Source organism: Azolla caroliniana, unplaced genomic scaffold, assembly GCF_043228905.1.
Source record: "Azolla caroliniana isolate FFs.n. ecotype wild unplaced genomic scaffold, voAzoCaro1.0.p SCAF_16, whole genome shotgun sequence".
Taxonomy (NCBI): domain Eukaryota; kingdom Viridiplantae; phylum Streptophyta; class Polypodiopsida; order Salviniales; family Salviniaceae; genus Azolla; species Azolla caroliniana.
This window is the reverse complement of record NW_028230451.1, coordinates 2,248,573-2,260,879: the sequence shown is the minus strand read 5'-3', so window position 1 is coordinate 2,260,879 and position 12,307 is coordinate 2,248,573. Positions and strand designations below refer to the sequence as shown.

General features: G+C 35.0%; 2 protein-coding genes across 5 annotated transcripts; one reads left to right on the top strand and one right to left on the bottom strand.

Annotated features, from left to right (window-relative positions):
• Window positions 1–297: 297 nt before the first annotated feature.
• LOC147853549 (cinnamoyl-CoA reductase 1-like) lies at window positions 298–6,089 on the top strand. 3 transcript variants are annotated; one of them, XM_087332174.1, is made up of 7 exons: window positions 298–594; window positions 1,049–1,261; window positions 2,591–2,745; window positions 2,840–3,025; window positions 3,689–3,851; window positions 3,944–4,133; window positions 5,794–6,089. In XM_087332174.1, exons 1-7 carry the CDS (start codon window positions 579–581, stop codon window positions 5,936–5,938), a joined length of 1,068 nt encoding a protein of 355 aa, XP_087188300.1. In that variant the 5' UTR covers window positions 298–578; the 3' UTR covers window positions 5,939–6,089. The 3 variants fall into 3 exon arrangements, with proteins under 3 accessions (XP_087188300.1, XP_087188301.1, XP_087188299.1); XM_087332175.1 differs by having other exon boundaries at window positions 298–605; XM_087332173.1 differs by having other exon boundaries at window positions 298–1,261.
• A 1,961-nt stretch (window positions 6,090–8,050) lies between these two features.
• LOC147853548 (tudor domain protein (DUF1767)) lies at window positions 8,051–11,121 on the bottom strand. 2 transcript variants are annotated; one of them, XM_087332641.1, is made up of 6 exons: window positions 10,811–11,121; window positions 10,039–10,215; window positions 9,603–9,870; window positions 9,413–9,502; window positions 8,866–9,305; window positions 8,051–8,500 (listed from the first exon to the last, which is right to left on the bottom strand). In XM_087332641.1, the coding sequence occupies exons 1-6, from the start codon at window positions 11,117–11,119 to the stop codon at window positions 8,336–8,338; spliced, it is 1,449 nt and encodes a 482-aa protein (XP_087188767.1). In that variant the 5' UTR covers window positions 11,120–11,121; the 3' UTR covers window positions 8,051–8,335. The 2 variants fall into 2 exon arrangements, with proteins under 2 accessions (XP_087188767.1, XP_087188768.1); XM_087332642.1 differs by having other exon boundaries at window positions 8,866–9,296.
• Window positions 11,122–12,307: the final 1,186 nt, after the last annotated feature.

Below are 12,307 nucleotides of genomic sequence, written 5' to 3'. Positions count from 1 at the left end.
AAGAATCTCAACATGATTTACTATACAAAATTATAGTATAAAACTTCTTTCCTTTAAATTAGTTTCACATTGATTCTTATGACAAAGTACATTCTAGTTTGAGAAGCCACCTAAGTGCACTATGATTGTGCATAGAATATAAACCAAACTAGCCAAAACTATTAGTATGATATAAAAGAATGACTAACTACCAAACACATTGTTATGAACTATGATTCTTATGGCGAAGTGCGTGTAGGTTACTTAGTGATAAATGTAGTTTTGCAAACACAAGAGGTGTGTTTTACACTAGGAAAACCTCGCAAAATGAGTGGTTTATAACAAATCTAGGGCCACTGAGTAAAACAAATGGTTGTCAAGAGAGATCTAATAAGAGATTTGGTATACATTATTGTGTGTGTGATTTAAATTCACAAAAACTTGGTTTAATATACTTTATAAATATGGATTAGGATGGAAAAGGGAAGATGTAATGTTAACTATATCCACAAACACCAAAGAAGTAGACTTCTTCTTCTACTTCCAATAATAGCTCTGCTATTATTCCAAATTGTTAGTAACTTTCTGCCCTCCCAAGTATGCCCATAATTCAAAGTGCGCCCTATGTGAGCCCCACTCCTCCCTAGTAACTAAACATTAATTCATGCACATAATTTCCATTACATATTGAACTATGTTTTGCAATCCTTTCTAATTTACTTAGAGTTAGTTTGCATGTGGCATCACCGTTCCGGACTATCATAATTTGTATACATGTCTTCAATATATCTCCATTACATATCAAACCACGTTTTGCATTCCTTCATAATTTTCTTTGAATTTGTAAGCGTAATTCCCTCTTAGTAATAAGTCGTGTTCCTTCATAAGCCCTTTGGTAGACCTTATCTTATTGAAACCCGATTTATCATTATGGATAACTATATGAATTCAACTATAGAGGAAAATGAAGTGCACTTGGCCTTACATGACAATGGGACATTGACCATGGTTGATGGTGTAAATTTGGCCATTGATAACAATTTAAACTCAATCATTGATCATACTAGAGAATTGTTTATGGATCACAATGTTGATCCAACCACATATAATGGTGTAATCTTGGCCATAGATGATTGTGTGACGTCGACCCTAGAATATAATAAGCAAATGGTGGAGATGTGTACAGTGTGTGTAACTGGTGCAGGAGGTTTCATAGCCTCATGGCTTGTAAAGCGTCTCCTTGAGAAGGGGTACATTGTTAAAGGAACTCTTCGAAACCCAGGTACTCAAAACCTAATTAATAATCATATTGTTTTGATTCCTACAAGTATAGTTACAACACATGACTATAAGTTTTTCCTTGTTTTCTCTTATTTGTGATTTAATTTATTCACCTATTGTAATTTTCCTTCCATTCCTTGAGTAACGTTGTCCCCCAAGGGGCTTTCCCTCTCATATATCATCGATTTTCTGCCCTTACCTTAAAATGAATCTCTCCATCACCCATTGGTCATCCTAAACCTCGCCACTTCTCATATCTTTATACGCATGAGTGCACCAACAAGTATATGAAAAATGTTTACCTCGTTAGGCATTACATTACTATAATACTATGTGAACAAGAAGTAAATGTTTTTGCCCTATCCTTGAAAAGTACACCTATGGTATTATATGATATATCATATAACCATGCATATTGTACACTCATGTGATCATCATTAGGGCCTGAATGGAACTACCAAGAACCCCGATGGTTGTTTCCCCCAATGGCTTCCATTAGTGCCCATGTGTTGTAACTATGTATAGATATGGTACAAATTACTAGGTTGTAGGAGTTGTTTGGATACTTTTCTTGAAAATGAGGTGGGGACTATGTCCACTTTGGTGAGATGGCCAGAGTGAGGGTTGCTGAATTTTTGGTGGTCTATGATGTAATTGTTTGCTAACTAATGTGAAGTAGTGTTTTTTTTGGGGGGGAAAAAAACATCGTGGTTGTTAAAAAACACATATTTGACATTTAGAATATGTTTTAGAAATGCCATTTTATAAAATTTTACATATTCTAAGTATTCGATGTATTCCACGTTTCCAAAAAGTTTACAATTTTATAAAAATTTAAAAGCTAATTTTATTTTTTTAAAATTTAAAACTTAATAAGTATTTAACTTTTTTTTTCACATATTCTATGTATTTGATCTATAAAATACGTATTTTAATGCTAATTTGTGTTAAAAGCAAAATACAAATAGAAATAATGTCATTATATTTCTGGAAATGGTTTGTGAGATAAATTTGCAATGCAAATGTGTCATAAGGAAAGCGTCAACTACCCATTACTGCAATGACAAGACAGTCCAAACATGAAGATTCATATTTCTTTAAACTCAAAGGATCACATTTTCACATCTTGTTTGCAATTACAATTTCTAATGGATATATAAATGCAATGCTTTGACATAGTAGAAACTAATGCTTTTTTGTTAATAATGCTTTGTTTCATGTTGCAAAACCTTTTATTAGTCTATGTTTTGGTACGTTTTGAAAATTATTTGTTGTGGCTTGCCTTCATCTTTCACAAATGCTCTCTAAATATAGTGCAAACAATGTATAGATGATCCAAAGAATTGTCACTTGATGCAATTGGAAGGAGCAACAGAAAGATTGGTCCTTATTAAAGCTAGTCTTTTAGAATTGGATAATCTCCTAATAGCTTTTGCGGGTTGTGATGCTATTTTCCATTTAGCATCTCCAATGACAGATGATCCTGTGAGTACTTCCACTACAATCCTAGGCCTTCAATACTAAATGATATGCCCAACATATACAAATTGTTATTCTAATAGTAACTAGCATAATGTAGGAGGACATGTTGGATCCAGCTGTGAAAGGAACATTGAATGTGATTGATGCCGCTGCAAAGAGTTCAGTTAAGCGTGTTATATATACTTCATCGATTGGTACGGTATATATGGACCCGAAAAGAGACCCTTCCATAACTGTTGATGAGTCTTGTTGGAGTGACCTTGATTTTTGCAAAGACACAAAGGTAATCTCTCATTCATGCCTTGTTCATTTCAAGTTCATTTGTTGAACACAATTATATTATTAGGATATCGTATATACAAAGAATTTTAAACTGGTATGCCAAATTTGTGCTTATTTATGTTTAGATTGGTGGTGTGTTTGTGTCTATATAGATGTGGTATAATGGGTTGTTAAAAAGCAAGGGTATGTGTGTAGAGAGAGAAAGAAAGAAATACGTTTTAGAATCTATTAAAGGCCAATATTTGTCTTTGAGACAAATTAGGTGAACAATGGTGTATGTCCTACTATCATGAACCTTGATTAAGAATGATTTTATGATGGGAAATGGGATGTTTATCTAATCCTATGGGAATTGGAAAATGTCACAACTCCCAAATTTGGTGAATGCATATATGACCAAATTAATCCAAAGATGAAGTGTAGCTAAAATAGCCAAATCCATCTTATATGAAGTACAATTGTACAATGAAATTCATGGGTAAGCATGATGGGAAAGATTGTTTAGATCTCAAAGTCATGCAACAAAGTGGATGTCTTGTATATGTGGATAAAGTTACATCTATAATTCACAAATAAGCAAAGTTTCACCTTCTTTTTCATGAGAAATGCTATAACCGCTTCTTGATTTATAATCAAATTTGGAGTGCATTTATATTTATGGTAGAATTGGTATTGCTATGGAAAAACGGTTGCAGAGCAAGCAGCATGGAATCATGCTCAAGAAAAGAATATTGATTTGGTTGTTTTAGTTCCTTCTTTAGTACTTGGTCCATTACTTCAGCCAACAATGAATGCTAGCACATTGCACGTCGTCAAATATTTGTCAGGTTTGGGAACACTAATGACACATAACTGATTTTACCACTAGTGAAACATTTCTTTAGAAGTCATTACTCAAAGGGATTTGTATGATGGATAGGATCAACAAAAACATTTGCAAATTCAATCCAAGCATATGTTGATGTAAGGGATGTGGTTGATGCTTGTATCCTACTTTACGAAACACCATCTTCCAATGGTAGATATCTTTGTGCAGAGAGTGTGGTCCATCGAGGCGATGTTTGTGGCCTTCTTGGAGAACTCTTCCCCAAATATCCAATCCCAAGAGTGTAAGTTAAAATTTTGGAAATGCTTAGCATAACACTTAGTTAGCCCAAAACAATACATGATATAATGTATCAATATAACAATGGGATCATGTAAAAAATGTTTTAACAATCAAAAACATACAAGTCATATTTAAAATATTTATTGCTAGAATATTTATTGTTAGAACACAATGTATCATATGAAGTTTCTTTGAAATTGATTAACCCTCGTAGGTTGAATTATATTGCCCTGTTTGTTTCAACACAATATTCATTGTTTTGAATTAGGAAGCAATTAGTAACTAAGAATTGTGCTAATATAACACTTTCCTTAACACTCTCCTAAGGTATAATCTCATGTGATTAGGAGCGTCGACTTTAACTAACCTTATATTGGCAATTTAGTCGATAAATACCAATACTTACATCAAACACCTCAATATATACATTAGTATGTTCACTTAAGGAAAAGGAGGCTCAAAATATGTTAGCCATGGCATTACCGTCAATATGTAGATCTAATTGTGCATAAAAGATTGTTTCCCTATGAAGATAGTATTGATGATACAAAGAAGCTCCATTCTCAATGCTCATCTTTTCCTTGTATCACACCTATTAACCTTGTCAAAATAAAACCAGATTATCAAACATGTGGGTGACCAAGACATGTCCATTTACAATATCATTGTCAACAATTACCACTAAATAGCCTAAAAGTAGGAAATATTATAGCTTGCTCTTCAAGCCATTAGATCAATTCTAAAGTACTAATGTAAACCTTTCATATTTGTGCGATTGAATGCATTGCCTTCTCATCTCCATCAAACAACTTGACAAACTAAGTTACTACGCTCTTTGCTAACTGCGACTATGAAATGTAGGGGTTGAATGCATGACCTTATGGTCTCCATTGAAAAACCTTCTCAATTGAGCTAGATACCATAATCTAGTCATGCGTTTATGCCAACTTCAATGCTCCTTGATCATCCTCTCAAATGCAAGGTTGGAATCAAGAATGTAAATTTGAATATGTTGGGTGTCAATCTTCTATTATAGAAAAGTCAATAGTGAATGTTGAAGCCATTATAGAGCTCTTGGTTCGGGAAACATTGTCAATCTTCAATCCCTCTAGAGTGTACATTAGTACTTTGGGTATGCTTTAATGGGTATTAAAGTACACTATTAGGCTCAATAGATACCTTAACCAATTACACTACATACTAAATACAGTTGTATGGAGTAATTATTTTGCTAGATAACCCTACATTGTCGCACATTCAGAATACCTACTCCTACTAGACCTCTTCTCTCTATTTATCAACTTGACAATTGGATTTGCCTCTAGTCTCTCAATATCAAGGAATCATAAGTTTATAAATCTCACTTAGTTATGCACTTGTGTTTCACGTATTCACCCACTAAGATTTTGAAGCACAATCAGTAGAGGGAGAGTAAACTTATTATATAGTAGAAGTCATATGTTTTGCACGGCATTCATTATTCATAATGCCTTCATACCCATCGACAATGGATTATAGTACATGTTTGATATAGTTGTTCCCAAAATCTACTCTAAAACTTATAAAGAACTTTGACAAAATAACCAAACATTATTAATTGATGGTCATGAATTGACGAAAGCATTATAATGTCTCGTAATCATATACTCTCTTTTATGCAGGTGTTCGGATGAGAAAACACCTAGGGTGAAACCATACCTCTTCTCTAATGAGAAACTCAAAAGACTAGGGTTGTCTTTCACTCCTTTGAAGAAGTGTCTACATGACACCGTTGTTAGCTTACAAGAGAAAGGCTTCATAGACTAGCCTTACTACATTATGTGTTCAACTAATCAATGATAGGTACATTAATCCATGTAAAAACCAAACACCACCAATGTTACAGAGTTAAACTTGAATTTCTTTTGTTCTATTGATATTTTACATAGAACTTGTTATAATATATACATACTTTTTTTATTTGCTTAGAGAATGAGGTTCTATTTTACTTAATTAAGAAAAATAACACTATTAAAACTCATATTACAAGTTGATAAACATTTTATATCATGTTTTGGTTCATCCTATTCTTAGCTTATAAGATGAAGACGAAAACGTCTAGGGTTTTAGGGCTAGGGTTAGGGTTTGGGCCAGGGTCAGGGTTAGGGTTTAGCATCAGAAGGCAACACGGCGTTGTTCGATGACAGCGTGAATGAGTGAGACGATGATGAAAGCGTTTAGGGTTTAGGGTCTAGGCGGCTATGGCTCCTCTCCATCATTCCCATCAATCGCTATCTAATTTAGTCCTTTCTCTTGGTGGCCTCTTCTCTTTCTACAAAACCTTCCACCTCCTCCTCACCGTTAGACATCCCTACTCTTACTAACCCTAAACTTTGATCCATGTATTGATTATAGCTCCACCAACAGCGTGTAGTCAGCAAGCAAGACATGTATTGCCACTAAAGAGAATGTACTCGGGTACATATTCTACGAAGATTTCTGCGTATTAACACTAATCAAACACATGTGCGTGCACGTGGTGGTTGTAAATCTAATGTTATTACATGAATCAACGTGTTTGTGTGTGAATCTCCCAAGCTATGTATATCTCATGTGATCAGAAGCCTCTACTTTGAACCATGATTATATTGATAAATTAGCAAATAAGGAACCATACTCTTCCAATTTCTCATATATATAAACATATATTTAGGTAATTTTCCCTAATTTTTGAAATTGAATACAAATTGTTTTCAAAATACCTATACTTAGACCAAACCCCTCAAGATATGAATAAGTATATCATTGTCGAGAATGACAACAAAAAAAGCCTTAAAGTAGCAATATATGTATGCATTACTTTGGTGAATACATCTTTAAGGAATGCAGGGGGTTGGATCCATAACTTTCTAGTCTCCATCAAACAACCTTACGAACTAAGCTAGAGCCTCTTCACTAGATACAATTACTGAACTAAGCTAGAGCCTCTTCACTAGATACAATTACTGAATGTTGGGGTTGAATGCGTGAACGTCTAGTCTCAATGGGAAAACCTTGCCAATTAAGCTAGATATCTTAGTTTAGTTATGCATTTATGTCACCTTCAATGTTCCTCGATCATCATCTAATGTGCAAGATTTGGAATCATGAATACAATTTCTTAGTATGTTGGGTGTCAATTATCAATTATAAACAAGTAAATAGTGAATGTTCAAGTCATTGTAGAACATCTGGGTTAGGGAACATCATCAATGTCCATCTACATGAGTTTGTTAAACCCATAAACAAGCATTTGTTGTGTAAAAGGCATGTAGAGGATTATGGTTAAATTTCATAGTCTGAAAAACAATTACTAAAGCGTTGAAAGATAAATACTTGTACATACTTTACTACTTCAAGTGTGCAAACAATTATGGTAGTGGTAGATAAAGTTCATATACCACTTCGAACTTTAGAGCCTCTGAAATGTCATAGTAGAAGACAATTTTCCAATCTACATAAGGTTTAGAAAGCAATAACTTGCAGGATCAATATCATGCCGACCTGAGTTCAGTTACTTTGAGGAGAAAGTAATTATAATTGTCGATTAGAGAGATTGTTATTTCCTATCATTGGTACCCAATGGTTGCAAACCACATGATTTTTTTCATTAGAACAATTAAACAACATTATATCATTTTCCTACTTATTGCAGCTGCAAAATGCCAAGACAAAAAAAAACATGTCCATCCAATGTGTTTTCTCATTGGTGCACTACTAACGACAATTTAGGAAACAGAGGCTGGTAACCTAAAGAGGTTCAAAACCCAAATATATTTTTGTTATGTAGTATGAAAGCAATCATCATCATCATACTTCATTACCTACAAATTGTTTAACTTGTTATGAGCATATGATCCTTTCTGATATGTCATAGAACAATTTGCGACAGAACAAAACTTTTAGTTGGACAATAATGTTGCCAAGGTTTCATAAAACAATCTTAAAGTCAGGTATGTGTAATTGTTAGCCAAAATTTTACACACTGAAGCAGAGCTACATAGATGGGCACTTTGGCCGGGACATTTAATAAAATACAATTACTAAGTTGTGAAACAGTCCCTCCTGAACAAAGTGAGGTTCCAACAAACCATTCTATTAGTTACAAGAGCAGAAACCATGTCTGACTAAAAGGCAAATCCAATTGATTATGTAGCAATACATGATAATTGATTTCTTCTTTTATCAACCATGCCTTACCCCTCTTCCTCTTCCCCTTCCTCTCCCTCTACCCCTGCCACGATGTCTAGATCCACTCCCATAATCATCAAGATTCTTGTCCCCTGAAAAGCTGAACATGCTCTCTCGGATTTGGTCTGCTATATTAGATCCATCTCGTGTATTTGCCACCTGAGAATGCAAATTATTTTTTATAGCAATGTTAGCATAAAGTTTTGTTATGTACATCAGCAATTCAATACTTAGAAAACCCACACATAGAACTCAAACGATCCTGCCATTAACTTGTCTACATTTTTTGAAATTTCTGGCTTTAAGGGCTAATGTTAAGCGCTTGATGAGATGATCATAGAAATTCAAAATCCTTGCAGTATGCAGTTCATAAAAAATACAAACATGAAATCAAGTAGGCTCGTCACATGTGCTACTGTTACTACCCCGTCCTATTGGTACTCAACAAAAAATTTAAAATATGTAAACATTTATTTGAAATAGCTTGACTAATGAAAATGATGGTCACAGAATTAATAGTTTACCTCATTGATCTCCATCACATTTAACTGATGATGAAGTTGCCGGGCTAGAGCCTCATCATCATCAATACTTGGACTTTGATCCACTAACGGATTTGATCGCATTCGTTGTGCTTCCCATTCATCCAGGGTAAGGGTACTAGTGTCTTCATGATTGTACCTCTCTCTTCTTCCTCGTCCTCTTCCTCTTCCTCTCGAACCTCTCCCATGTGCACCTCCGATGTTATTATCATTTCTTCTCTCAAGCAGCTTTTGTGCAGCACCTCGATTTTGTAATGGCACCACCAAATCTACTTCTTGCACCATAGCAGCCCTGATAGCATCAGAACGTACATCAATTTTTTTCCCCTGTAATGGAACCAGGTTCCCATCCCTTTGTAAATCACCTTCTCCTTCACTCTTGTGTGAAGTTGAAACCATCGATGTAGAAGATCCTGCATCAAATTTCCTAAATTGTTGGATTGGTTAAGAAATGTAATTCCTGGCAGGTAAAATGCATTAAACTCGAACTTGCTCTCATAAATAGGTCATTTTTGCTTTATTTTCTTACCTGAGTTGACTTGCTGATGAGAATCTTTAATCCTATCTCTTTCTTTTTCTTTACTTTTTGATGTAGAAACTCCCGAATCCACTTGGATACCTGTCAACACACAACATGCTCAGCCACAATCAAGCGCAAGCTTCTAATATATTTTTTCTGTGAAGACAATAATGTCAGAGCAGATGTGTGTGGTGTATACCTCCTTTCAGTTTCTCAACTCGAACTGCCTCTTCCCCTCGGTTCGGCTTTTCATGCTTTGGAATCACTAGCCCGTGAAACAAAGGAGGACCATCAACACCCTCGGATCGATCTGTTTTTGATAGCCCCATTCTGGCTAATCCTGAATATTTCCGTTCGATCTCCCACGCTTGGTATAGAGCCTCTACATGACCACCCAATATCGTGATTGAATTCGCATCTCCCAACAGGAACCCATTTTGAACTGTTATTACATTCTTAATACTGACCTACGAAAGAGCCACACAATGTTTGATTCAAGTGCTCTCACCCATTTCACAAAGAAAAATACAAATTCTTCAAGTTAAACTTCAAAACCATGCAAATGTATGTAAATTTCCTGAAGTAAAGATGGCAAGGAGTTGTAGTTAAGGAGAATTTGGGCAGGAGTTGATTACCTTTGTCCCAGGAGTTGTAGTTAAGGAGAATTTTGGCATGGGATGGTATTCCAGTGCTGATACAACAGAATGACCATCTGTAAGAGCTATGCGTAATAAACGTCCATGTTGTTGCTCTTCTCCTGTTGATGTATGTGACTTACTACTACTCTGGGAAATGTTCCTAACTGAAACCACCTGATAAAGATGAACATATTTTGTCAAATTAGAAGACAAACATGCTACACTTTGAAGAATTCCTAAAACACATAATTTCTCAGAAAGTTGGATGTGTTATGTGTTCTTGTCTTGTAACACCACATTCATTTACTCCTACCAGATTTTTTTTACACAGATCTATCTACTTTTCCTCAAAATGCATGAACTTTATGAGAACCAAAAATACAAAAAGAAAGGTGCGGGCATGTGTTTTGAATCTTTAGTTGAAACATGAATCAAAATGATGGGAAAGGTGAACATGTGGGGAAGGTTAGATTAAAGATGACAATGTGTGTAATCTGTGCTGAATCATGAATGGAAATACTTGGAATTAGCTAAAAGAAAATATGAGAAAATTAACCAAAATGCTTAAATTTTCACGAGAAAAAAAATACAAAAAATAGAGGTGAGTTTTTTTAATAATATCGTTAGACAATAAATTATATAAATGACAGTACTTTTTTGGGAATTTTAAAATAATGAATGATGTTAGGGCATACTTTTCCTTTCGTATATCCTTATTAGTAAATGCAAAAAATATGTGATAGTAAATCAATAGTAAGAAATTAAATACCTGAAGAATCAATGGACCTTGAAGCTTGGAGATGCGTTGGATGGTGGAGGAATCAGGCAAGGAAGGAAGGCCGACGCTTCTGAGGTCTGTGTCGAGAAGCTCTGCAAATAGAGCTTTATATAATGGATCCATGGAATGATGATGATGCTGATGATCATGGTGATGACCCTCTTCCCTGAGTTGCTCCAGCATCTCAGAAATAGCGTCGTGCCTCACATGCCATCCTTCTTTCTGCAGACGAAGCTCCATCTCCTCTGTTTCCGTCGCCATGGATATGAAGCCCCTCCTCCAGTTTACCGTCTCTTTCATTCTTCCCCTCAGAAAACAAAAAATAGAAGAAGTTCAGGGGCCAATATTTTCTTCATATTCCGGAAATGCCCTTAGGTTTCCAATAATTCCCACGACATGTGCCCCTCCTCCTCCACTATACCTTCTTCATACATTTGCTTGTGACTCGCTACCTTTGATCGGTTCTTCTATAGGCTAAATTTTTTCCGGAGTTTTTCCCCGCATTTTTACTTCACTTGACCAAGGGGACTAGTGGCATCTTTTCAGGGATTGTGTACAATGGGAAAATTACGGGTGATTAGAGGAAATTACAAAGAAGATTGCAAGTGTATTTCTGAGCTTTTTCCCCACTTTTTACTTCTCTTTATAAGGTATTCGTTAATACTAAATTTGCGTACTAAGGTCATCGATTGGTGAAAATTAATATGGGCACCAAATCCCTTCCCTTATTGGTTTTCATAGTGGTGGGCCAAATGCATCACTTACCATAGTGAGGGAAATCCACACTTCAACCCATTTTTTGGTCCCATGGTTAGTGTTCGAAACCAAAGACACTTTATTGATTGGTCTCATTATTTTTTGTAATTTGAGGATAAAAATTTGAGGAAATAGCGAGTTTAAATGTTGAGCCAATCTTCTATTAAAGGATTCTTTTCCGAATTGGTCGAGTATATATGTCTTTATTTTTGGATTTGAGGAGTCAAAGATAGACAAATACTCCATGCACAACTTTATATTGTTGGTTTGGACTTGAACTCAAGTCAAACGCATCATGTTAGAGACGTAAAAATGTTATTTATAGTTTGATCATTTTACGTGGACACTCATTCTTTCAGAATTTTAGTTTTGGCTCTTAGACTATGAATCTTTAAATATTTGTGGCACATTGATTGGATATATGGAACGATTTGTAATGTATACATCATCATTTTTACTAATCATGACAAGTAATTGATAATGGAAACTCCATGTTACAATGGAGCAACATATGGTGCATATTCCAACTTTATATTGTTAGTTTGGACTTGAACTCAAGTCAAACACATCATGTTAGAGACGTAAAAATGTTTTTTATAGTTTGATCATTTTACATGGACACTCATTCTTTCAGAATTTTAGTTTTGGCTCTTAGACCGTGAGCCTTTAAATATTTGTGGCACATTGATTGGATATATGGAAATGTATATCTCATCATTTTTATTAATCATG